At 47.1% G+C, this 25,771-nt stretch overlaps 1 protein-coding gene across 7 annotated transcripts in view; it reads left to right on the top strand.

The window, feature by feature from the left end:
- Positions 1-25,771, top strand: part of CCDC88C (coiled-coil and HOOK domain protein 88C) — a 460,272-nt gene that overhangs the window by 35,102 nt on the left and 399,399 nt on the right. For all 7 annotated transcript variants that reach the window (XM_085626546.1, XM_085626541.1, XM_085626543.1 and 4 more), the window contains exon 2: positions 1,397-1,497. In XM_085626546.1, the coding sequence (XP_085482672.1) occupies positions 1,397-1,497 (101 nt within the window). The remainder of the gene's footprint in view (positions 1-1,396; positions 1,498-25,771) is intronic.

Below are 25,771 nucleotides of genomic sequence, written 5' to 3'. Positions count from 1 at the left end.
AGCACCGGATCAGCAGAGCTGCTTTAGAGCCAGAGAACCAGGTCAGCAGAGCCGTTGTAGAGCCAGAGAACCAGGTCAGCAGAGCTGCTGTAGAGCCAGAGACCCAGGTCAGCAGAGCTGCTGTAGAGCCAGAGAAACCAGGTCAGCAGAGCTGCTCTAGCTGACACTGCCTGACTGACACTGCCTGACTGACTGACTGACTGACTGACTGACTGACTGACTGACTGACTGACTGACTGACTGACTGACTGACTGACTGACTGACTGACTGACTGACTGACTGACTGACTGACTGACTGACTGACTGACTGACTGACTGACTGACTGACTATGAATGACTGACTGACACTGACTGACTGACTGACACACTGACACTGACTGACTGACTGACTGACTGACACACTGACACTGACTGACTGACTGACACACTGACACTGACTAACATTAGGTCTCGCCTTTCATTAAGTTAAAGCCATTTGCTTTGCTATACAATACCATTAGCAAAGCAAATGGCTTTAACTTAATCAAAGGCGAGACCTATTGCATTTTCAATGCTTGTTTTTTCTGCAAGCGTGCAGTTGACCTGTGCACATGACTACAGGCACTTTTAAGAGCCAAACACACATCATCAGCCACTTCCACCCAGGCCACCCTTCAACCACTCTTGCTCAACAGAGAGTGCTTGCTCTGGCCTGCAACAATTTCGGACATGGTAACAAAAGTGCTGAGGAACTACACTAGTCGTAGATTTGTGCCGAACAATCCAAGTAGCAGTAACCATATGCAAGCCACCCTGCATTGTGTATTTCTTAGAGTTGGAAACTGTTTGATAAGCTGCGAAGAAGGTGTGTAAATAGTGGGGGTCTGGTCTTTTTCAAGTATGTAAATGTGGATTAGTTGGCTGATGTGTCAAGTTCGTTATTTGTCATTCACAACCTGGGGTGCTTGCCGGGGATATTTAGGTGTGTTCTGCAGTAGCATGTTTCAGACACCCGATACCGGTCCAAGTTACAAAAGGAACTGCTTTACGTACGAGAGGGGAACAATAGAGGCAAGATTCTACTTTTTCAAGAAAACCTTTATAAAGATCGTGGGAGCTTTCAGTAAAACTAAAATGCAAACAGTACATTTGTAGGAAACGAAAAGCAGTTCACTTTTGAAAAACAGGAAGTAGCAGCCGCCAGGTGCATGCATTGTCTAGCTCTAGAAGGCACAAAAGCCTCCAAATTCAATAAGTTTTTTGTAAATATGTGTTTCCGAATTTTTTTTTTCTCAAAGCCGCCAAGTCGATTTTATAGGAAAAAGTGTTTCTTATTAGCTGGTGGCCAGCCTTTAAAGCACGTCTGATGAGCTACTTTCAATTTAAATAATATATTTATTTCTTCTTTCCCAATAGGTGAAAACATTTGGCCCATGTGGAACCGAAAATGAAGATAAACTGGGGCTGTACATGGATCTGGTGGATGGCATCTTTTTACATAAAATCATGCTTCAGATGTACGTACATTTTTCGAAATTCTGAGAAAGTGGTGCTGCATGAGTGTCACTATCACAGTATAGGAAAGGCACATTAGAATTTGATTGACCACCCTACTTTACTTGGCAACTTAATGACCATTGGCATGGCAGGCTCTGCCTTTAACTCTTTTGCATCTTAACTTTGTGACCTCTGGCCGCTGTTACCTGGCAGTCCAGTAGATGACCACCCACGCCACTGTTGGCGTCCCCTAATGCTCTTTCCCAACCCCGGCCCTTTTTTTCTATCTATACTAGCTCCGTTGATGACATGATCTCTTTTATGGTCTCTTGCTACCTATATGCAGATGGCACCCAAAACTTCTCATTCCCAACTTTCACATCTCTTCTATAGTCACATGTGTCTGTCTTACCTCCATGTGTCAGTGGATGGTGTTCTGACTGCTGTAACCCAGAGATGGATTTTATACTCTTTCCCCCCCCCCCCCCCCCCCTCCCTTCTCCTACTACTAAATCTACTCCTGTGGCTACATCCCTCGTGACACCCTGACTTTTAAAGTTTAAGCAAAATAAGCATTTACAGTGCAATAGGTCTCGCACTGACATTATTTTGAGCTGTTGGCATTGTAAATGGGTTTTTTTTAAATCCTTTTGTGAAGCAGTAATCAAATGGTGTAATGCCAAATGGCAATAGCTCACTTTGTTGTTATTGTCTAATCTATTGCATTTGTACTGGTGTGAGTTTTCTATTGTAAATGGTACTGTCTTTTAGTTATGAATTGTTTGTTTATTATATAAATTGAATGCATAAAAATGTTAATACCCACTTATTTTGGAATAAGGACTCTGAGTGAATATTACCAATCACACATTAAAGGTAATATCACACCATAATTCTGAGATGAAGCTGCAATTAAGGATTGGGCTGCTACCAGTTGTGGTGCTTTTTGGTAGCCGATCAGAAATGGTTTAAATGACATCATTGCCCCAATGCAATACAGAACTACATTGAGGTTCATGTTTTATTAAGCAACACGAGGCGGTTTTGTCAAAATCGGAAAATCTTCACATTTTAAACAATTTAGTAAAATGATAAATTTTTGGTTTGCTGAATCTACTTGTTATAGAGTTTACAGACTTTGTATTGCGGTTGTTGCATGTACCATAAACATGTGTAATGACTGGCCAGCTGCGTTTCTTACTATTTTGGTACCCGAGCAGCATTATTAACAGATCCCCACGCTACCTCCACACTCGCATAACTCAGTTGCGAGTGTACTGTAACCAGAGTCGGTGCTCCAATTAAGTGGAATATGGTGAAACGGCCCCTAAGCACCGTGAGCGCATTTTGCACGCGCACAACTCCTGCGACCTACGCTGTGGCTGGAATTCTTATCCAAGTTCTGGAGGTGCGCTTGTCAGTTCCGTTGCGGCTTTGGTACCAAATTTGGGGCGGCTGCAGCGTGATCCCCCACGCAGAGTATGGGGACGCGCGCTACTTTGTTCTGTTTGTGTGTTGGGCTGAGATCTCGGCGTGGTGATATGGGGGTATATACTGCTGGACCCCACTTGTGCCAGGGGCCGCAGGCATCCCGAGTGCTTGCAGGCGTACATGTTGACAAACCCATGGGTGTGGCACTGTGAGCTCCCGGGGTGCTGGTTTGTGTACTCGAAGACGCACCATGAGTCCACGCTCTTGCGAGCGAGCTCCTGACAGTGCCATCCCTTCACTGCGTATTCCAGTGGCGGTACAGGTTTAGGCAACCCATGTTGTCTCTGGTGCCGCTCGTTTGGGGGGTAGAGGGGGCTATCACTTCAATATACGCTTGGTGGGGATTGAGAGAGGAGGGGTCTAGGTTTTTTTTTTCCACCGTGTGTTGCTGCGAGCTGCTTGCAGCACTGTACCTCAACTCTGCACCTAGTGTGATGGTGTTTATGGCTTTCCTGCACGCTTCTGACGGGGTGCTACTCGCAGTCTGTAGGTGTGGTGGGCTGGTTTACTCATCGAATGAACAGTGCTAAGAAGGTGCTCAAAACTACCGAAGTCCCGTTCCTTTAACTGGGGCTCCGAGTGGTTATGGGGTTCAGGTGCAAGGTCCCTACAGAACCGTACATCTCTGCACCTCCAGCGTGGTGGCGGGGTCCAGGTATTGGCCCCGCTGTGTCCTGCGCACTTCTGACTGCACCATCCTCAGGTGCTGTTGGGAAGGGGGGTGTCCGTTTTGGTGCTTTTTCCTAACAGCAGCATAAACCCATAAACATTGTGAACTGGTAGATGGAGAAAAGGGGTAGTGGGGCGGGCGGTACAGATGTGCACTCCCGTCCCTTCACCTGGGCTCCCTAGATGTTAAGAGTAAACTTGTTTGCACACCATACGTCTGTAGCTGCGTGCTCCTGACGGCCCATCCTTCCAGCAGGAGCGCTCGGCAGCGATGTGCAGCCTCCGGGCTCCTTGTCATGCTGTCTGAGTGCAGCCCCTGCCCCGTCCCACCTTCCCCCGTGAGCGCTGAGCCGGCTGCTCTCCCTGGAACGCCACCGCAGGTTGTAAATCGCCTGAAATCCCTGATGCCCGCCCCTCCCTGCAACTCGAAGACACCAATTATGCTGAATTACACGTGCGCATTGCGCAGTGCAGAGCCGGCCGGGAGCGGCTGATGGTGACATCTCGGGACGAGGCTGGAGCTCTGGGCGTCTACAGGCAGCCGTGGACGCACACCATACCTGCGTGGGCATGGATCAGTTACTTGCAGATCCGATAATTCTGGACTCATTCATTTAGGCTCAGTTCGGCAGTGTTCAGTGGGGGCTCTGTGAGCCGAGGCTCAACCCGCCAGGTTCACAGCGCGATTCGGGTGACGCGCTACTCGGAAAGTGAAAGTGCGCCATGCGTGTTGTGCAACGGAAAGATGATCAGTCACTACACGCCCCCTTAAGATAAGAAATAGCCTCACGACAGCCATAAAGCAAACGATCCGGTCCGGATGGGCCATCCGAAAAGGAGAAAGGGCGGCCACAAAAAAACCTAATTTCCAATGGCAGGCCACCATTTAGCATAAACGGTGACGCAAGCCAATGAAAATGATGACCGGGGCTTCACGTCCCCTTCAGAAATCTCCTCATCTACAATGTGTCTTGCAGAGCGAGCAGCGCATGCATGCTGCAACGCTAGGCGAGACCTAAAAACCGCAACTCTTCGTTTCTACTCCTGCATAAATGTGACCTTTTTCATCTCCACCACTGCAAAAATGAATTAAATTCTAAATATACGTAAAATTGTCCTCCTCTCCCCTTTTACTGAGCCAACTAACGGGCAGTCAGTAGGCTGAATAATTGCAACAATCTTCTAGTGGGCCTTCCCTAAAGTTCATTTAATCTTGTTGCTAAAGCTTTAAAATGTGTCTTGAAACTAGATTAGACTCCTGAGGAACGCCCTTAACTTTGTACTAAGTTCACCAATCTGGCTGGTTGTCCACCATGAGCGGTGCCCTCTACAAACGTATCTAGTATTCAAAGTGACTCATGGCACATCCCCAGGTTACCTTTTGCGCACTATATGCAGGGCCCCTGGATTTGTTGGATTTCACTTCTGTGGCATTTTACATAGAATTCTAGATTTTCTACGTTTACTGCAAAAGCCACCATCAGCTGCATGAATTGTAAATGCCATCAAAAATGTTGTTTCTATGTCAAAAGCATAAAGTAACTTTAAAAAATAGTGCCACAAGTAGTTCCGTGCGGTTGCATTCCCTTTCTCTGCAAAGGTTAACTGGTGACTGTTAAACTGGGACTAGACTGATTCAATTTTGCCCAAACTGAATTAGTAGCTTGTTAAAATGACAAAATAACAGCATACTGGCACAGATTGTGACATTATATGTTTCATTATTTGCCTATGTTTCTCCCTAATTTTGTCAACTGTGCCAAAAAATGTGGTTCTCCATCACTATATCCAGCCTCTTAACATCCAGACACCCCGGGTTAGATAATCAGCAATTCCTAACTTTATCAAAACCACCACGTGCATCTTCCAGATTCCGGTATTTCTCCCTTCTAGGGCCCACCTTCTGCAAAAGCTGAACAGTTGGGACCAGCCCTTCACTAGAATTTAAAACTACAATAAAACTCGCCTCTTGAAACTTGGTGGAAATGGAGGTGAACTATCTCACATAGTGACCTAACATTATAAATATATCCTTGTTGTCTACACACCTCCATGTGGGGAGTTATCTGCCCGTGTTGCTAGTCTGTTGTATATGCGTTGCACCGTTTTGAGATGTTTGTGCTTGTTGCTTTGCTCTACCACAATGATTGACTTAAAACACACCATTTTCAACCACATTGGTTCCTTTGATTGTACCATATCTTTTTTTATTGTCCTAATGTACAACACTTCTGGTTGAGATCTCATAAGCTGCTTCGTTGTCCCAAACCTTAAACTAGAAATCCAAACGTGGCAACCTGAGAAAATAAGATTTGGTTTTTCAGTTGTTCGGGTGTGCCATCTTCACATCACTTGCTGAGGATCTGCCATCACACACACTAGGAGTGTAGTGGGCAGTCGGTATTTGCGTAGTTGGGTGAGTGGTGAAAAGAACATGCAAAATAAGGTAAAACCTGAGGAGATTATCGAAGTGCGAGTACGTGTAAACCTTGAATCTGAAACCAACGAACCTCAACCAAGAATTTAAGAAGTGGAAAGTAATAAAGAAAATGTTTGGATCAAAGGAACTTTGAGGTAGTAGAATACCCCTGCAGAAGGGCCGCCATGGATGCCTTATCCAAGGAGTGACTGTAACTAGATACTGCCACATTTGTTGCCAGTAAAGACCACAGTATGTAGCCCCCGCAAACAAAGACTGTAATATCTACTCTCCCTTCCCTGTGCATGTATATCGACTGCGTCTTACCTGGGGCCAAATTCTGACTTCTTCACCTGCCTATTCTTCATACAAGGCGGCTAAATAAATAGGCTGTTAGGGCAAAATATCGTACCGAAAGCCCCCCTCCATGTATGTCAGGCCAATGCTTATGCAGTTCTGATGAGCAGCAGTGAACAAATTGAGCAACATTTGCCTAAATGTTTAGACTCCTTCTACAGACCTTTACAGGGAATACTCTTGCGATGAAGTGGGCATGGCTGCCATTATAATAATATCCCTGCTTCACACACACGGGTAAGCTTGTCTGCGGGCTGCCTACTGGACTTGTCTCACAAGAAATAATGGCAACTCCTATTTCAGCGCTGAAGAAGGGCGCTCTCATCACGACCAAGTGGTTGTCTATACTGTCAAGGCCTAAGGTGGCAGGGTAGAGGTACCGCATACGCTGACAGAGCTTCCGTGGCCCATGGTTTATAGTGGCAGCAATAGCAGCATCAGACAAGTTCATTAGTGGGAAGTGGAGAAAGTCCCAGAGGTTCTCCAAAGGACTCTGCACTTCTTCTAAACAGAAGCAGAATAGACCGCTCGCCAGCAGTGATGTGTGATTGAGCTACATCTTGTCCCTTCACACATAGAAGAAAAGAAGCAGGACCACCACGTGGTTATCCTTGTGTTAGGATAATAACAGAGGCTCTTACTCATACCTGTTCTTTGTTCTGCTTCTTTTCTTCACCAATCGAGAGGCTGCTGGAACTTGGGCCACTGAGCTGGGACCACTTGTGCAGGTCAAGGAAGACTCTATCTTGCTACTAATCTTCAACCATTTCAGTCTGTTCCTCCATCACGAGACATACAAAATGGACGCCCTGGCTCAGCTTTCGTCTGCTGTTCAAATGGGCAAGTAGGCCATATACCATGAACTTCACTGATACGTGTTGATGTACCTGGTACCGCGCTGAAAGTGGCAGCCCGTGATCCATTGCATGGATTTCTAGCTTGCGCTCCTGGTTGGAGCCACTACACGTCCCAGAAGTGCTGCATTCTGGCCCTTTTTAGTTGGAGTAATATATAGAGAACACATCAAAGGCTGAAGTCCAGCCCTGGTTGTTCTTAAAACCCTACTCCGAGGCTTTGTCTTGTATCAATCTTGGAAAGACAGACGGCTGAGGTCGCCCTACCAAGAAGTTAACTTGCTAAAGAGAGAGGCGCAATTACACCTCTGTTAGGTTTTCAGGGCACAATTCTTAGTTTTGACCTAAGCACTAACTACTGCTTCCACGTGTTTTGCACTTGGGGTCTCTTTGACGGGACACCTTTTTGACATAAGGGAGCATCACTTCATGGTGTTTTCCTGAGTTCACCTACATGTCCCTTCATAACAGCTAAAATTACTTCTGGTGTTGTAGTCTGCGTATATCTGTGATAGTAATTGATATGGTCCTTCCTTGGAAGGGATGCTTGCGTTTGTTCCCCGCTGTGGGATGGACAGCCATTGTCTCTCGTGACCTCCCGAGACATGCCCTCAGCATCCATTTTGTTCCCCATTGTAGTGTGGCTGGCATGCTCCTATACACACTGAACCTGCTTTTTAAGCCGCATTCCTCTACCTTCTTGCACAACAATAGTTTATATAATAGTTTAGCGTAAGTGTCCTGTGTTTTTAAATTTAAAGTGAGATAACTCGGTGGGTTAATGCGGGTTCTGGTAAAGTGCAGAGGTATAGGTCATGCTTTATAATTGAGGCTCCTTATCTTATGGTATGTTTTTAAGCAGTTCTAGCTGCATTTATCCATTTTTTTTTTGTTCATTCAATCTGTATGTATCCATGTTTATTTTATAGTTTATGAAAAAATGGAGCTGGAGCTGATATATTTTCACATGTATTTAACGTACATGCACTTGGTTTCCAGGTGGGCTTTGAGATTGTAAGAAGCATACAGACTGCATCACTCGAGTACAATGCATTTGGGGTGCAAGCACCTGCACATCTTCAGTTGTACATTACGCAACCTCCTCTTTTATGTTTGTAACTCTTCTTTCTGCGTAGCTATTCTCCTGCCACTCGTGCATGACAGCATTTGTTTTTAGCAGGTTCTCCCTTCGTGTTGCCACTCCTCTCACATACCGGGACGCAATGCTTATGCTTAGCGACCTGTGTGTGGCCCGGCTCAGTCAACCGAAGCACACCCCTTCCGGCCTACATGTGTGCCGTTAAAGTTTGATGCTAGTGAGTGGCTCGTTTACGCACTGGGACTCGGCTTGGGTTTTTCGGTGCAGGTACTCAAGTTCCACAGAGGGTTTCACATCTTTAATTTAAGGCTTGGCCGATTTAGATGGAGACCCCTCAAAATTTATTTTAAAAATGTATCTCTTTGAAAAAAAAAGTGTACTTTGTGGTCCCCCCCCCCCCTGAAACAAGCTTTGGTTTCCACCCTTCTGTCTCTGCAGGTCTCTCTGACCACATCCTTCCCTGCAGATTAATTGTTTGCTTGGCGGGCGCGGTGGGTTTGTTGAGGGGCCGCCGGAGATGGTTCAGTTGTTATCACGACATAGATCCGGCGCAAAGTCTCTCAGACCTGGTGGGGTGGGACTAGGCAAACAAAGGGGGCGGCAGCTAAGCGCCTCAATAGAATTCTGAGACTTCGAAGTGCTGCGTCTGGTGGCTCGGTGAACTCCCTGCAGGGTCCTCTGTTTGACCTTGTGGTCATTGGTTGAAATCCCAGGCTTTAAGCTTTTCATCCTTCTGATGTCGATTAAACAATTCCCATCGAGTGGAATAACTGTTTAATAACGTAGGTGCTTCAGCGCCAAGGTAACCTTCGAGCTAAAGCTACACTTTATAAAAACACGTTATATTATGCTTGGTCATGTTGACCACGTGACCGTGGATTTAGTATTTTAAATGTCTTGTATTTGTTCATGATGTGTGGTGACACGCGATCCAAGGCCTCGTTTTTAGCAGCGTGCAGTGGGCAACACACTGTAGATGATCCGCTCATAAAAGAGGTGATCTGTGTCATATGTCCTCTTCGAGCACGGAGCATGTGCTGAACGTTGTCTTCATTTCTGGAGGCCCTGTCTCTGAAGGGGTACAGTCAGGGCTTTAAGTGGGATGAAAACAGGGGTGGGGTTTGTCAAAGGGGCGTGGCCAATGTAATTAAGGGCGTGGCTTAAAAACATGTTAGCTAAAAATCTGTACTTAGCATAGTGTGCTGCCTGACTTGTATTTTGCTGTTTCTGTCATTGCATCCGGATCTATGGTACAACAAGTATAATCATACCTACAAGAAGTCAGGACTATTGGCTTTGTCAGTGGTTGTTAGTTGCATAAGATAAATAAGCAACAACTATGGCTTGTATATAATATTGAAAAAGCTCCAATTTAAAGCCCTGGTGACACAACGACAATGTTGCTGCTCATGAGTTTCAAAAGGAGAAGGGAAATCCAGAGAGAAAATGACTCTTTAAAGGATTTCCCTTCCCCTTCGACGCTCACCTGACGTCATGCCGTAATTTCTCCACTAGTGAGAAGTGAGCAGTGTGAGCAATCGCACATTGATGTGCCTGTGGGCACTGCAGTCTGGAAAAAAATGGACCGCTTGTACCAGGGCACAAAACAGAGCCTGATAGAGACCCGTTTCGAGGCCCCATTTAACAACAAGCATTTACAATGCAATGGTCTCGGCATTGGTCAAGTTAGAGCTATTGGCATTGCTCATGACATTATTTTTGTTTGTTTTTGTTTTTAAAACATTTAACCCCTTCGCTGCGACGGGAATTCCGCCGCAGCGCTGGGAGGGTTGGGGGGCAGCGCGGTGGCGCTGTGCTCATGACGGAGCCACTCCGTCATGAGCCACGGTCGAGCTGTGCTCATGACGGAGTGGTTCCGTCATGACTCTGCCCAGTTGCGTTGTCCCCCCGCACAGGCGGGGAAACAGCGCCGTGTGGGCGGAGCGGCCGCCAACGGTCGCGGCATGACGGAACCACTCCGTCATGAGCACACGGCAGCCGTGGCTCATGACGGAATGGCTCCTTCATGAGCAGGGGAGGGGTTAAAGAAACTGCATTGTTATTTACAATGTCAATAGCTTAATCACTCTCAATGCGAGACCTTTTGCATTTGCACTCACACACAGCCACCCACACACAGAGCCACCCACACACACCGAGCCACTCACATAAAGCAACCCACACACAAATAGAGCCACCCACAGAGCCACCTACACACACAGAGCCACCACGCATAGAGCCACACACACAGAGCCACATACACAGAGCCACACACAGTGGCTTCCACAAACCTTCCAGCACCTGTGACGAGATTAGCAATAAATCAGCATTTAACAGTGTTTAAGGCTCGAGAAACGAAGGAGTTAAATGCCAACATCAGAAGGAAATAAAAAGAGAACTTCGCCACTAAAGATAAAGCGTGCAGGAGCTGCTGAGGGTGCTGCGTAGGATGGACAGTGGAAATGTACACCACCAGCAGGCACTGGCTGCACGCTTCGATGGGGACTGTAGGGGGAGTGGCTGTTTACCTTCTCAAAACTCTCACGGCTTCCCAGAGGACTCCTCTAGGGGCGTCTTACTAGTAGTGCATCACTCCTTGTCTCTTCCCGCCCTCTCTCCCTTTCCATGGTGTGACACACGGAAACTGCAAGCCATCTTCCCTTTTCACCTCCTTACACAAGACACCCATCTCCTTAGCGCTCACACATCAAAAAACCGCCCCTCCTCTAACCACAGCGCTTCACATATTGCCACCGACGCCTGGCCCCAAGCCACAGCATAGCCCGCCTCCTCTACTATTACACCCACACTGCGAGCTCCACCCCCTGCGAATACATCACAAGCCATTGCCCACCCACATCTCTAAATATTATTGGCACTGACAACCCTTTTAATAGTTGTAAATTACTAATTTATATGCAGACCTTTGTGAGTGACGCCCATAAAAGACAATTAGGACATCAAGCGCAGAGGGACTGGAAATGGCATCAATCCAAATTCGGGTAGGGATGGGTTGTTTTTCGTTCTTTTTGTCTACGGAATGTAATGCAAGCACAAAATAGGCTGTAAATAAAGGAATTGAAAGTTGTCCAGGGTTTGCAACATTTCTAAAACCCTTGTGTAAGGTCACTACAGGGCTTTTTCTCATCACGGACACCATTTTCCAACCCACTGCTCGCCACACACCAGAACTCAGTTGCCACATGACAATAATTTGTTTTGAAAAAAAATCTGGTGAAAGGTTCCCCTGATGACATGAACCACCTGGCACCCTTAACCATGTGACCAATGGTTTATGAGAAAACCGAGCTGAATCTTTTTATGATGAACACAATCCGGGTAGGAGGTAATTTAGCCTAGATAACTGGTGGCTGCAAGCTAAGCGTAGTCAAAATAGTCACGAGGACGTCCTTATCCAGAAGCACGCGTCGCTCCTCACTGCCGCCTCCAAGGGCTCTCTGGACTTCCATGTCCGTGGATGCAATCGGGGTCCACCTGTGATGCTAACAGCTGCACAACAAACAGAATGAAGGTATGCACATCTGATAGCACCCGAATACCCACCCGACCCCCAGCAGGCTCTGAACATGACATCTGGCAGGTATGTGCGAAGCTGGCTCCCTGGCACTCGCCTACACAAAGGGAGGCTTTCCGTCTGTACACATCCCGCTGATGGGCCATTAACACTGATTCATGGCAGCAGCTGGGGGAACGGAGACACCAACGGGACGTGCACAAGTGTGACGCGAAAACATATTTTCACATTCAAACTTTTTAGGACAGGGGGAGGAGACCAGAGCAGCAGCCGGACACGGGAGCACCGAGGCAGCCGAGAGCAGGGGAGAGGACGCCATGAACACCACCGCCTTTCTCCGAGGTCAAGCAGAAATGCCTCGGAGAAACGCAGTGGCGTTTTCGTATTCGGGGGCGTGTTTTTCTTTTCTCTCCTCTTTCCATTGGCTGGAAGAGATAATCAGAAAAGTAGAAAAAAACATGCCCCCGAATACGAAAAGGACGGGGCCTGATCGGAGAGACGATCCTCTTCTCCAATGGCTGGCCAGCATTCAAGAGGCCAGCCAATGGAGAAGAGGAGAGAAGAGGGGCGGGTTCAAGCCCCTCTTCTCCAAAACATTAAATCTCCGGACTTCCGGTTCTGCCTTCGGCAGACCGGATGGTCCCGAGACCTAAAAACTGTGAGACGCAGCCCACTTAAAGCCCTTGGTACAGTTCAGAGGAGGGTCACAGTTTACTGCGAGATCCGCCTCAGAAACCTCTTGTAGAGGTAGTTATTGTGCACAGGGGCGTAGCTTCGGGAGTGGGGGTTGGTGTTACAACCCCCCCATACATGTATTTTCTGATAAGTAGTTGGGTACAGGTGCTTTCAGTCATGCATTGTAAGAAATCAGTCGTATTTCATACACACAGACAAAGATGCTCACACACACACACACTCTCCCTCTCTGTTTTGATAGTCTTCAAAAATATTGGTTACTTTACAAAATATTGTTTCTGTCTTAGTACTCCTACCAATCCGCTTTCTTCTCCCTTTCCACTGCCCCATAGGCTCCTCTCATGCACCCTTCCTGTCCTATAATGTATTTAAACATTATATGTCAACCTGATTGTCAGAAAATCTGAAGCACACCCCCTTCCCCCAATCTTACTGACAGCGGCAGCTGCTCCATTAGAACAGAGGCGCACCGCTCCTGCCACCACCAGCAAATAAACTATAATAAAACGGGTTTTAAACCTGTTTGTATTTTAATCCCCTGAACCCGCCCCCAGGACTGATGAGTCTTGGGGGTGTACACAGGGGATGACACTGCTGGTGTGTGTGTGGGGTGGGGGTAATGGGCACTCCCTTCACTGCACATGAGGGTTTTCCGACCGTCTCAGGCCGGCCAAACCCTCATGCGCAGTGAAGCTCGCAGATGGGGCTGGGGAGAGCATGCACAGACTCTGTCTGCCTGAGAGTGCCCAGGATGTGGGTGGAAGCTTGGTGGTGGTTGCTGAGCTAGGAGCAACACACATCTCGGGGTTTCAGAGCTCAGATCAGCATCAAGGTCTGGTAGACAAGAGGTTACGGAAGAATGGGTCTTCTGAAATTGCTTTGACTTTTATTTTCTTTATACGAAATGCATTGTTACACTCCAACCCGTAAAAGCGAGTTATCTTGAAGGAACATGTCAATTGCCTACATGTGATGGAAGTGCATAAATAAAAGTACCAGGACTGTGAAAATGTTTGAGTTGTGGAACCAGAGGGTCCAGGATCTCATTGGTTCCTTTACACTTGGACCATGCAGAAGGAGAAAAGGGAGATGTGCAGGATGGGAGTGCAGAGTGGAGGGCTCTTTAAGTGCGCGCGGTCAAACATTTTGTGGTTGGATCGTCTGCAGTAAAGCAGTTCCAGTTGATGGGGAGGAAGTTATCTGAACAGTTAGGACAGCAATGTGTTGGATCTATTCTGGTGTGCCACATCCTGCTGTGGTCACTTTCTATAGGGTTCTTGATAAACACAAGGTTAGTGTTATAGACAACACTTGAGAACTCAAGTGTCATGGATGTACAAACATGGCGACATTCTGAGCTCTTGGGGGTTAGCCTTCTAGACATAGCTTTTCCATGTAAAGAGTCCTCATTCTCTTGTTTTTTCTTGATTTGTTTACTTGGTTTGACAAAACTAGCAGATATTTATATTCTCTTAAAGTGCACACTTATGTTTTATTTTGGAGCAGTGCCTTGTTACTGAAAGCTTAAATTATGAAATATGGTGCAGTTCACTTTAAGTACTTAAGCTGAGCTGGATTTATCTCTAATCTTACCAAAGATAAATGCCTTAAAATCAGCCAGGTTGTCATGTAATTAGTAGAAACAGAACAAGCATTTGCAAAGCCAATAGGTCATGCCTATGAGAGCTGTTGGCTGTGGAAATGCTTTGTAGCCATGCTGTACAGTAGCACAGTTTATTTGGAGTGTGGCTAAAACAAGCGCTACGAAGCAGCCAGGACTAATGTGATTTTTCCTTCTTCTAAAGTGCATTAGCGCTGTATGCATTATAGTCTTTTAAAAGAATATATATATATTTTTAGGCATTGCTGCAGAGCAGCCACTCTGCATTACATTATGGCTACAAATCAGTGCCAAATACGGCAGTGCCAGGGCTGTGCAGTAGGCACAAAAGGCTCTGGCAGAAACAGTTGTCTTAAAGGCAACATCTATTGGCTTTGCCAATGCTTGTTAGGTCTCTGCACAACACCCCTGTGATTCTGAGTAAATGAGTTTAATCTCGATATGCACGAAGAACGAAAAAAAGTCACATTAGGCAAAAAAATCCTGTCGCATAAAGCAAGCAATTGGGCCAATGGCAATATCTTAGTGAAAATGCATTTAGAAGTAGTTAACATCAGTTGTCACAATAAAAGCTGATAACGTCTACTGTCACAATAAACATCCATGTCAAATGTGAAAAGGGACTTTTGAAGTGTGTCTGGCATAGCTACAAATGTCAAGCGGTTCAACAAGGTCAACAGTGGTACCTCAGTTGCAGCATGATCAGCGGAAGGACAGCAATCAAGCTGAAGCAATCAGTACTTGGTCTATGCTTCAGCTGAAAGAAGAGAAAGTGAAGCCAGCACGTGCTGGTCAATTAGTAGGCATAAAAAAAAGTTACAATGAAGCCAACAAATGTTAAGCGGTGCACGGCTGCAAACACCTTGTTGTATGTAATATCTATCGCCAGCGAGAGCCCATGTGCTGTTGCAGACACCTAAAAAAATGCAGGATGTAGGTTATCTATAAATTATTACAAAAAATTTCTGAACCATCATCTTCTCAAAAGTATGTGTACAACAAATCTAATCTACTGCCTTATGTGTGGGGTGGAAGCAAAAGTTGAGTACACCGCTGTCTGGCCGGTGCAGGTAGAATAGAGTGAATCTCTTTTATCGTAGCCATATTCTGTCATCTCAATTTGTCCACGAAGTCCTCTACCAATACTGCTACCACAAAGGGGTAAATCTCTTCGGATTTATTTTAACTCTTGCATGTCATATTTCGATGTTGCAGACTCAGTAGCCAGTACAGCCTGATGCCCTACAGAGCCCCATTCTTCTGAATTGCCAGACTGCGACTGGGTAACATTTCCTAGCCAAATGATCATCTGTTTTGCCTTTCTTCAGTTTTATTCTCAATCTTGCCGTCTGGCATTGTGATCCTCTACTGCAGCTTTCGTCTTCCAGCCTGAAAAGCATTGGAGTTCCCTCCCGTGTCATTATGTAGATCTCTCATGGCGTTGGATGAGTCACTCTCCAGCTGATTGATGAATTGTCGCAGAAAAGTTACCAAGCATACTCCTGCATCCTCTCCTTTTACTTCTGCTGGTATTCCCAAGACTAACATTTCAGTTTTTGGGTATATTCTCTCACCTGTTCATTGTTGTCATGAACATGCCAGTGGTGTGGATCTTTTTGAATAATTTGCAAAAATTCCTTTTTAGAGAAATGGCTGCCTGCTTAGGAAGACTGTAGGCACAGATAAAGTTGGTCAAGGGTACTGAAGGCCACTGGCCAAACCGAATGAAGCCACTCTTCTTGGCAACTAGGCAATCTATCCCACATAGAATTCTGCCTTTTTTTGTGGGCCGAAACTTCCAATGAAGAATTTGACCCTGTATTGGCCCCAGTGCGAACTTCATCGCGATAATTGCATTCTGCACACCTTAAGATGTGATTTATGTTTGGCCACAAAAAACGTCCTAGAGAATGAAGTATGTGCTGATGTGGATTACCTGTTAACCTTGTGTAAATTGTGTTGCCTTGGGAGCTCATTGGTAATACCGGTCAGGAAGTGTTGGTCTGCCTCTTGCTGCAACCTTTAACCTCTTCATTACTCATGCAGTGCTGACAGGCCTGCATAAGCAGTTTGTGTCTCACTGGGGACTTTATTCCTGCAAAATTCCATAGTTCAATCAATATATCGAGGCTTATAATTAGGATTCTGAACGATCAATTATTTACATGGCTTGGTTTAAAGGGAAATCGGCACTGTTGGCTAAAACATTACCGCCCCTAATTGCTCCTTGCTCTACCCTTGCCTTCTCGGTGTTATTGTTCTGTTGTGTCTGTATCCGGCCTTGTGTTTTCTTCTCCACCACTTCAGCTGGGAGGATGGTCCATGCATGCACTTTGGTTTCTAAGATGCCACAACTTCTGATGTACCTACTATATTTGCCATGTGCCCTTTCCCCTAATTTCTTTGTGTTCTCTCGTTCTACGCGTCCTTGTCTGTGAAAACAATTCTGCTGTCTATTCTGTGGTTGTTCCATTAGAGAATGTGAATATGTTCATCAAAGGCCCCTGTTCTTTCTCGCCTCCAGGGAACATTATTTCGATTTTTCATCCTGTTGTCTTGTGAATTGAGCCTTTCACCAATTCTAGGGCTGTTTCGTGTCTGTTTGCAGCCTGTCTGTACTCTTCTTGAGATGTTGCCTTCAGACCTGCATACAATACTCCAGATGCACTAGAGAACACATATTGTGATGGTGTCCAGTATTACCTCTGGAACAGTTGCTTGCGATACCAGGCTGGGCCTAAGGATTTTGACTCTTTGAACAGTCAAATGAGTGGTTTTTTTATTAAGCTGTTCAGAGGCTACAGATTTCTCTGCCAAAACTTAATGTTTGGCTGTAATCCATGATATTATTAACCAGACTGATCACCATGACCGAGGGAATAGCTGTCATGAAAGGAAGTGCTTTCAAAGTGATCCTATTTCCAACTGAGTGACGGCACAAGGATTCTGCAGTTTCCAATGCGACATAAGTAGGAGCCCAAGAAGCCACTGATGGCTTGAATGGCCCAGGTTACGCAATGAAAATAGCAGCCCGTGGCCAATGTGTCTTCTGTGTGCTCAGTGGAGATTCTATAGTGGTGAGAGATTAGAGTATGGAATCAGCTACCTCAACAATAAAGTTAAAAAATAATAAAAAATGTAACCCCGTCCACTCGGGGGTAATTCCCCTGCGGTGCGGGGGGAGGGGGGTGGCGGCGGTGGCGCTGTGCTCCTGACGAGCCCAGCTCGTCACGAGGCACAGTGGAGCTGTGCTCATGACAAGCTGATTTCGTCACGACCCGCCCACTGATTGATTCTCCCGCACAGGCGAGGAATCAACCACGCGTGGGCGGGCTGCGACGGTTATGATGAGCCCAGCTCGTCATGAGCACAGCTCCACTGTGCCTCATGACGAGCTGGGCTCGTCATGAGCACCAAAGCGGTTAAAAAGCAACCATCTGTTTCAAATATGATGGGATGTGCCAGATTTGATTTATGTTCCAGACCAGTTGAGTGTAATGAGGACTTGCTGACTGAGCACATCCCATGGAGCAAGGCTCAGCCTGCCGCATCTTTTAGGGAGTGACATAGAATGTCAGTTCCCTGCAAGTGGAAAAGGCCACTTTCCAAAGAGGGCCCAGTGGAGTGATGGGTAAGTGTTACTCTGACTTTCACCACCTGATTCACATTGTTGCTCCTGTTCACTTGGTCATCTCTGCACCTGTAGATCAGACATGAGATGATGCAGAGTCGAAGGAACCTGAACTTTTTGAATGCCAGGCAAGATTGTTAGTGAAAGGGCCTTCAAGCGGTGGGAGTGACATGATCTTTCAACTTGGTTTAAAGCGGTCAGCTAAGTCTGGGTAACTAGTTATGATGTGTTATATGTTCCCCCAGTGAAATCAATGTAAAGCCCAGATAATGATGAACATCATGGAGTAGCAATGGAATTATAGATGGTTTCCCCCGCTACCGCAGCTCACAGACTCGGCCCATCTTTTATTGGTGCACGTGCCACAGTGTCTAGGAAATGTGAGTCAATCCATGAGGATTCACAAGCAGGACTGAAACACTTATTCCCATTTTGAAACTGTTCAAACGCTATGGATACTCATTCCAGGCAGTGCTGCTAAGGCTAGGCTGAATATGGAGTGAGTGATGCACTGCGCTGGAGTAAGTTTTCTCTCGTGTGAGGATCTGGATGGCAGATGTTTTTACTGGTGTCCCCAGTCTGTCTTGGGCATGCTAGCCTCACCTATTTAAATTTGCACTTTCAAATGTAGAGTGGGTGATACTCAGAAGGGGCATCGTGGTTATAAGGGCAGTCGCTGTGGATGGTGCAGCTGAGGTCCGTTGACTGACCATTGAGGTTGTCAGTACTGCCATCAGCCAGTCTTGGAGTAATATGTGCCTGGGGAATCTCAGTGTCATGGTGGGCTCGTCTAAGGTTCGCTACCTCTTCAATAAGGGCCAGTTTCATCATCCTGTTTGTTCTGTAAATGACGCAATCCCGTGTTTCGCAGGTGTCTTGCTCACAGGTGTTTTCTGTTGTAGTCTGGTAGTGGTCGTCATAAGGGGATTCTCTCGATCCAGCATTAGACTGAGGAACTGCGTCCCAAAAGACCTCCTAGAGAAGGCGTTTAATCCCTTCACTGCTGGGCTGTTCGTGCCTCCCTATGTACTTCACGGCGTGTTTATTTGTGTGTCTGTTGTAACTATATGCCCCTGTCGAGCAAACATTTGTGTATGTTTTTCAAAGTCTTATTTGGCTCCTGCCTGGAAAAGTGAAATCTTTTCATGAAATCTTGAAGATATATAATTTAGTTAGCTTGATGAAGGTGCCGTTTACTTACTTTTTTCGGATGAATTATATTTATATTCTTTTGGGCTAGCAAGCAACACCGAATATAAATGTTCGAGGCATATGAGCTGCAGATTGTACACTTAGCATAGGTCGCCATCTGGTGTTGGGCCCGGATGTTTGCAGTTTGTTTTTCTTCTTGGACCGTCTTTGGAAGTCACGAGTTTGGTGACTCCTCCTTCGGTCCGTACTGCGCATGGGCTTCGGCTCCATCCTCAGATTGTTTTTTTCCGCCATCGGGCTCGGATGTGATACTTCGTACTCCGGCTTCGAACTTCTACGGTTCCAGCCTCGACGGAAAATCCTCGATTCTTCGAGTTCCTTCATCATCTTCATCTCTCGAAGCGGCACTTTTTCCATCCCGTACATCGACACCGGCCTTCGGGCCCTCCGCGACTCCGGTCCCGGCCGATGGAAAGGACTCCGTTTAAAAAGTGCCCAAAATGTGGGTCTAAATTTCCCCACACCGACCTCCATCAGGTGTGTAACCTTTGCCTCTCTCCGGAACACGAGGCTCGAGACTGCCCCGCCTGCAAGTCTTTTCGATCGAAGAAAACGATCCGAGATCGAAGGGCTCGACGCACCATGGCGCACTCATCCTCGACAGTTCCACCGGACATCTTCGGAGACGACGCCGAAGCTTCGGGGCAGACACACACCGAACTGGGAGAAGACATCGTCAGCGCTTCCGAGGCCGACGACTCCGACCTGGAGGACGTAACACCAGGACAGCGGGCCGTGAGTACAATGCCCCCTCCCAGCCCCGCACCGAAAACCAAAGAGACTCCGGTTACTCCCTCGCCTGCCGGCCTGGGCAAAACCAAAACCAAAGCCTCGATCACCCCACCTTCGGGCCCGGTGTCGAAGCACTCAAAGTCTCACGGCAGCTCGGGATCGAGCCAGCCGACGCCCGGTGCCGATAAACACCACTCGGCACCGAAGCCTGCAAAATCCAGCTCGACTCCGAAACCACCGGTGCCGAAGCCTGGACACTCGGCGCCGACCAAACACAAACAGAAATCGGTCGGCACCGACGCTCCGGCGCCGAAACAGCATTCGACGCCGAAACACACGGAGACCTCCAAAAAGCAGGGCGTACACAGAACATCGAAACCTCCGGTTCCGAAATCGCCGGTGCCGACAGACGACTCGGCGCCATTGGCTCTGTTTACACCAGACCCTTTACAAAAGACTTTGTCCAGAGATCCAAAGACTGGCCTTTTGACTGTGATTACTAAGAAGCGTCGCCTTGAGGCTCCGGCTCCTCCTCCTCCACCCAAAAAGAGGGACTCAGCTACTTCTCCCCTTAGAGTACCCTCCCCACTGCCACCCCCCCTCCCACCACCACCCCCTCCACCTTTACCTCACTACGATCCGGCCCCATCCCCAGACCCGGATGACGGGGACCCGGACAATGACCCAGGGGACGCCCCAATGGATCCCACTCCACCAGGGACCCCAGATCCATGGGAGGATTATAATAACCCTGATGTACCCAATGTACCTCAAGACGACCTATACCCATCAAGGCCGTCTCCTCCAGAGGACTCTTTAGGGTTTCACCATTTAGTGCAGAGAGCAGCACACTACCATGGGGTGGACATGCACACGGAACCAGTGGAAGAAGACTTCCTACTGGATACATTTGATTTACAAGATCGTTCCACTGCTATTTTACCCATGCTTAAGGGTGTCACCAAGCACGCTACAGAGGTATTCAAAGACCCTGTCAGAGCCAGAGTACTAAACCCTAGAATAGAGAAGAAGTACAAGGCGGCACCCACAGACCCTGCATACATCAAGGGCCCTGCTCCTCTAGATTCCCTAGTTGTCTCCACAGCTAGAAAGCGGGCTAACTCCCAATCCTCAGGAGATGCCCCACCACCAGACAAGGAATCTAAACTTCTGGACGCGTCTGGTAAACGCACCGCCTACCAGGCTGCAAACATGTGGCGCATTGCAAATACACAAGCACTGCTTGCGCGATATGATAGAGCACACTATGATGAATTAGAGGCTCTTATGCAGCACCTTCCAGAGAAATACAAACGCCAAGCTCATGACCTGATACAGGAGGGCAAACTAATCACAAACACCTCCATTAAGTGTGCCCTCGATGCAGCAGACACTGCTTCTAGAGCCATAAACACCAGTGTCCTGCTTCGCCGCCATGCCTGGCTCAGGATATCAGGGTTCAAGCCTGAGGTCCAGACATCAATACTTAATCACACCTTTGACCAGCAAACACTCTTTGGCCCAAAGGTAGACGAAGCGCTCGAAAAAATGAAGAAAGATACAGACACAGCGAAGTCTATGGGAGCGCTCCAGACCCAAGCCTCTAAGCGTTCCTTTCGACGCTCGTCCTTTCGTGGCACAGGTAGAGGCTCCTCCACCGATAATGCCTCTACCTCCTACAAATCCCCTCCTCAAAATACCTTTTCAAAGGGCAACCAAAGAGGTGGTTACAGAGGCAACAACAATAAGGGCAGGGGCAAAACCAACAATACCCGTTCTGCCACCCCACCCGCACAATGACTCCCCTTCGCTCCCCCCAGACCATTCCACTCCGGTCGGGGGCAGACTACAAGATTTTATCCACGTATGGGAGTCCATAACATCGGACAAATGGGTGACCCAAATCATTCGGTCAGGGTACTGCCTCGAGCTAACATCTACCCCACCCAATATCCCACCAAGGCACCGTCCAATGTCCCAAGAGCATTCCACACTGCTCAAACAAGAGGTACTCTCGCTCCTCCAGAAACACGCCATAGAGCAGGTACCCGGCAATCAACGAAATCTAGGGGTCTACTCCCTATATTTCTTAATCCCAAAGAAAGACGAGACCCTCAGACCCATTCTGGATCTCCGGCCTCTAAATGCCTACATACATTCAGACCACTTTCACATGGTCACCTTACAACAAGTCCTCCCACTCCTCTGCCAGGGAGACTTTCTCACAACACTGGATCTGAAAGACGCGTACTTTCACATTCCAATACACCCCTCTCACAGAAAATACCTCAGGTTCGTGGTGGACGGGCAACATTACCAATTCAAGGTTCTCCCCTTCGGGGTCACCACTGCACCACGGGTGTTTACCAAATGCCTAGCAGTAGTAGCAGCACACCTCAGACGTCAACATGTTCACGTCTTCCCTTACTTAGACGACTGGCTCATAAAAGCCGCGTCCTACCACCAATGCGTGCAACATACAAACAGCACCATCCAACTGCTTCATCAGCTAGGCTTCACGGTGAACTACCAAAAGTCCCACCTCATACCATCTCACACAAAGCAATATCTCGGGGCCACCATAGACACCTCAAAAGGTATTGCCTATCCAAACTCAGCCAGAATCACAAGCATTCTAGCCTTACGCAAAATATTCCTTCCTCAACACTCTCTACCAGCAAGAGTGTTTATGAAGCTCATAGGGATGATGGCGTCTTGCATCTTCATAGTGCCCCATGCAAGACTCCACATGCGTCCACTTCAGGAGTGCCTAGCACAACAGTGGAACCAGGCCCAGGGTCAGCTGACGGATCTGGTGTTGGTGGACGGCCGCACACATCACTCTCTGCAGTGGTGGAACACCACAAACCTTTCCAAGGGACGGCCGTTCCTGGACCCGGTTCCCCAAGTGACTCTAACAGCGGACGCATCGCTCTCCGGCTGGGGAGCGCACCTCTTACACCTCACAATGCAAGGTCTATGGACGCCACAGCAAAAAACGCTCCACATCAACCATCTGGAGCTTTTGGCGATCTTTCTAGCCCTAAAATCTTTCCAAAAGCAGATTTCAGGCAAAGCAGTCCTCATTCGCACAGACAACATGACTGCGATGTATTATATACAGAAACAGGGGGGGACACACTCTCCCCAGCTCTCCCGCTTAGCCCAGAGCATATGGAGATGGGCAATTCCCCAAAACATTTTTCTCCTGGCACAACATGTTCCAGGCGTACAAAACACCATAGCAGATCTGCTCAGCAGACAGACTCAACAACTACACGAATGGGAACTGCATCCACAAGTTCTTCACCCATTCTTCCGACAGTGGGGGCATCCTCAAATAGACCTCTTCGCCACCCACGAAAACAAAAAATGCCCAAGCTTCGCCGCCAGATACCCACACCCATTGTCCAAGGGCAATGCGATATGGATGAACTGGTCAGGCAGATTTGCATACGCTTTTCCACCTCTCCCACTAATTCCATTAGTGGTCAGGAAACTACAACAGCACTCCCTCACACTCATTCTGGTAGCTCCGACGTGGGCCAGACAGCCGTGGTACACCACGCTACTACAACTATCAGTGGTACCACATCAAAAACTGCACCTTTCCCCATGCCTCCTAACCCAGAACCATGGAGAAATCAGGCACCCGGACCCAGCTCAGCTCAACCTGGCGATCTGGCTCCTGAAATCTTAGAATTCGGGTACCTTAACCTTCCCCCTGATTGCATGAACATCATCATGGAAGCCAGACGTCCTACCACTAGAGCATGCTATGCCGCAAAGTGGAAAAGATTTGTAATGTACTGCCGTAACAATACAATCAACCCTCTAGATGCATCCATACAACACATCATATGCTATCTGCTCCATCTTCACAGGTGTAACCTGGCGTATTCATCCATACGCCTACACCTAGCAGCGATCGCTGCCTATCTACAAAACAGACAGCATTTGTCACTCTTCAGAGTGCCCGCTATTAAAGCCTTCATGGAAGGCCTTAAACGAGTAATTCCTCCCAGGGCACCACCCTCCCCTGTATGGAATCTAAATTTGGTCCTTACACGACTAATGGGTCCGCCCTTCGAACCAATGCACAAATGTGAGCTACAATTTCTCACCTGGAAAACAGCTTTCCTTGTAGCTATCACTTCCCTTAGAAGGGTTGGTGAAATACAAGCGTTCACCATACAGGAACCTTACATACAAATGCATCACAGCAAGGTCATACTTCGAACTAATCCGAAGTTCCTGCCCAAAGTCATTACCCCCTTCCACCTCAATCAATCAGTGGAATTACCTGTCTTCTTTTCGCAACCCCAATCTGTTGCGGAAAGGGCCTTACACACACTAGATGTGAAAAGAGCGTTGCTATATTACATACAAAGAACGCAACCCTTCAGGAAGACCAAACAGTTGTTCGTTTCCTTTTCTCCACCACATAAAGGCAACCCCATCTCAAAATCAGGGATAGCTAGGTGGATTGTAAAATGCATACAAATTTGCTATCAGAAGGCAAAGAGAACATTATCTGTTCCCCCTAAAGCCCACTCTACAAGAAAGTTAGGGGCTTCTATGGCCTTTCTAGGGAATATACCCTTAGATGACATATGCAAGGCAGCCACATGGTCTACACCGCACACATTCACAAAACACTACTGTGTAGATGTGCATTCCCAGCAGCAAGCTAGGGTGGGCCAGGCTGTACTAAAAACACTCTTTCAAACAGCTGCAACGGATACCGGTGGTCGCCGCTAAGGTTGGGTACTGCTATATAATCTATGCTAAGTGTACAATCTGCAGCTCATATGCCTCGAACGGAATATGCTACTTACCAGTATGCATCTGTTCTTGGCATGTAGAGCTGCAGAGTTGTACACGCCCACCCGCCTCCCCGGCTACCTGTATCCGTTCCAGTCCATCTTATTTAGATACAACACACATGGGTTTCTCACTGTTATTACTACGCTCCATCATTTCCCTGTTGGCGAAAAACAATCTGAGGATGGAGCCGAAGCCCATGCGCAGTACGGACCGAAGGAGGAGTCACCAAACTCGTGACTTCCAAAGACGGTCCAAGAAGAAAAACAAACTGCAAACATCCGGGCCCAACACCAGATGGCGACCTATGCTAAGTGTACAACTCTGCAGCTCTACATGCCAAGAACAGATGCATACTGGTAAGTAGCATATTCCTTCTCTTACGCACTCTTGAGTGTGTGTGTGTGTGTGTATGTATGTGTATATATATATATATATATATAAAATATATCTGTCGTGGCGGTAAAAATAAATATGGCCCATAACGCGTTGTGTAGAGCAACTGATATGCAAAATACAGTACAGCAAATTTGAAATGAAAAAACTCACTGACCCTTGCCTCGCAGATTGCATGTAACAATTACATGGTGCAGGGAAATAACTCCTAATAGGAGGTCTCTTTAATTTGATTTTATCTCGCTGTATAAATATTTACCCTGTACATGCTGGCTTTGGCTAAACACATTAATGCAAGAAAAATAGCCATGTCCTAAATCATATATGCAGATGCGCGGAGTGTAGTCATGGACCCTCCCCACAATTAACAACGATAATAAATAGCATATTATACTCTGCACGAATGCATATACACATATTCATATACACCTTACAGGCCTTATTTTTTTATGAAAACTTAATAAACACAGACAAACTGCATCGAGGTTGGTGTGGACTGCGTTGGAAGCTATATTGTATTTTATTGGGAGTTGGCGCATTTCTTTCAAGGCAGTCACCGGCTCGGTTAAGTGCTAGTAATGGCAATGAGAGCCCTTACTATGTACTCACCCAGAGTCCTCTGATCTAATATAGAGTACAGTTCGTCCCTCTGCAGTGGTATTGTGGTAAATGGTACAGTAGTGACTGCGCTTTCCAGTACAGTGTTTAATATTTAGAATACATTTACAGCGCAATATGGGACCATGCACCTCCTTCAA

This window comes from Triturus cristatus, chromosome 9 (assembly GCF_964204655.1).
Source record: "Triturus cristatus chromosome 9, aTriCri1.1, whole genome shotgun sequence".
In the NCBI taxonomy this organism is placed as follows: Eukaryota; Metazoa; Chordata; class Amphibia; order Caudata; family Salamandridae; genus Triturus; species Triturus cristatus.
The sequence above is the reverse complement of the archived record's forward strand: the minus strand, read 5'-3'. Positions and strand labels throughout refer to the sequence as shown.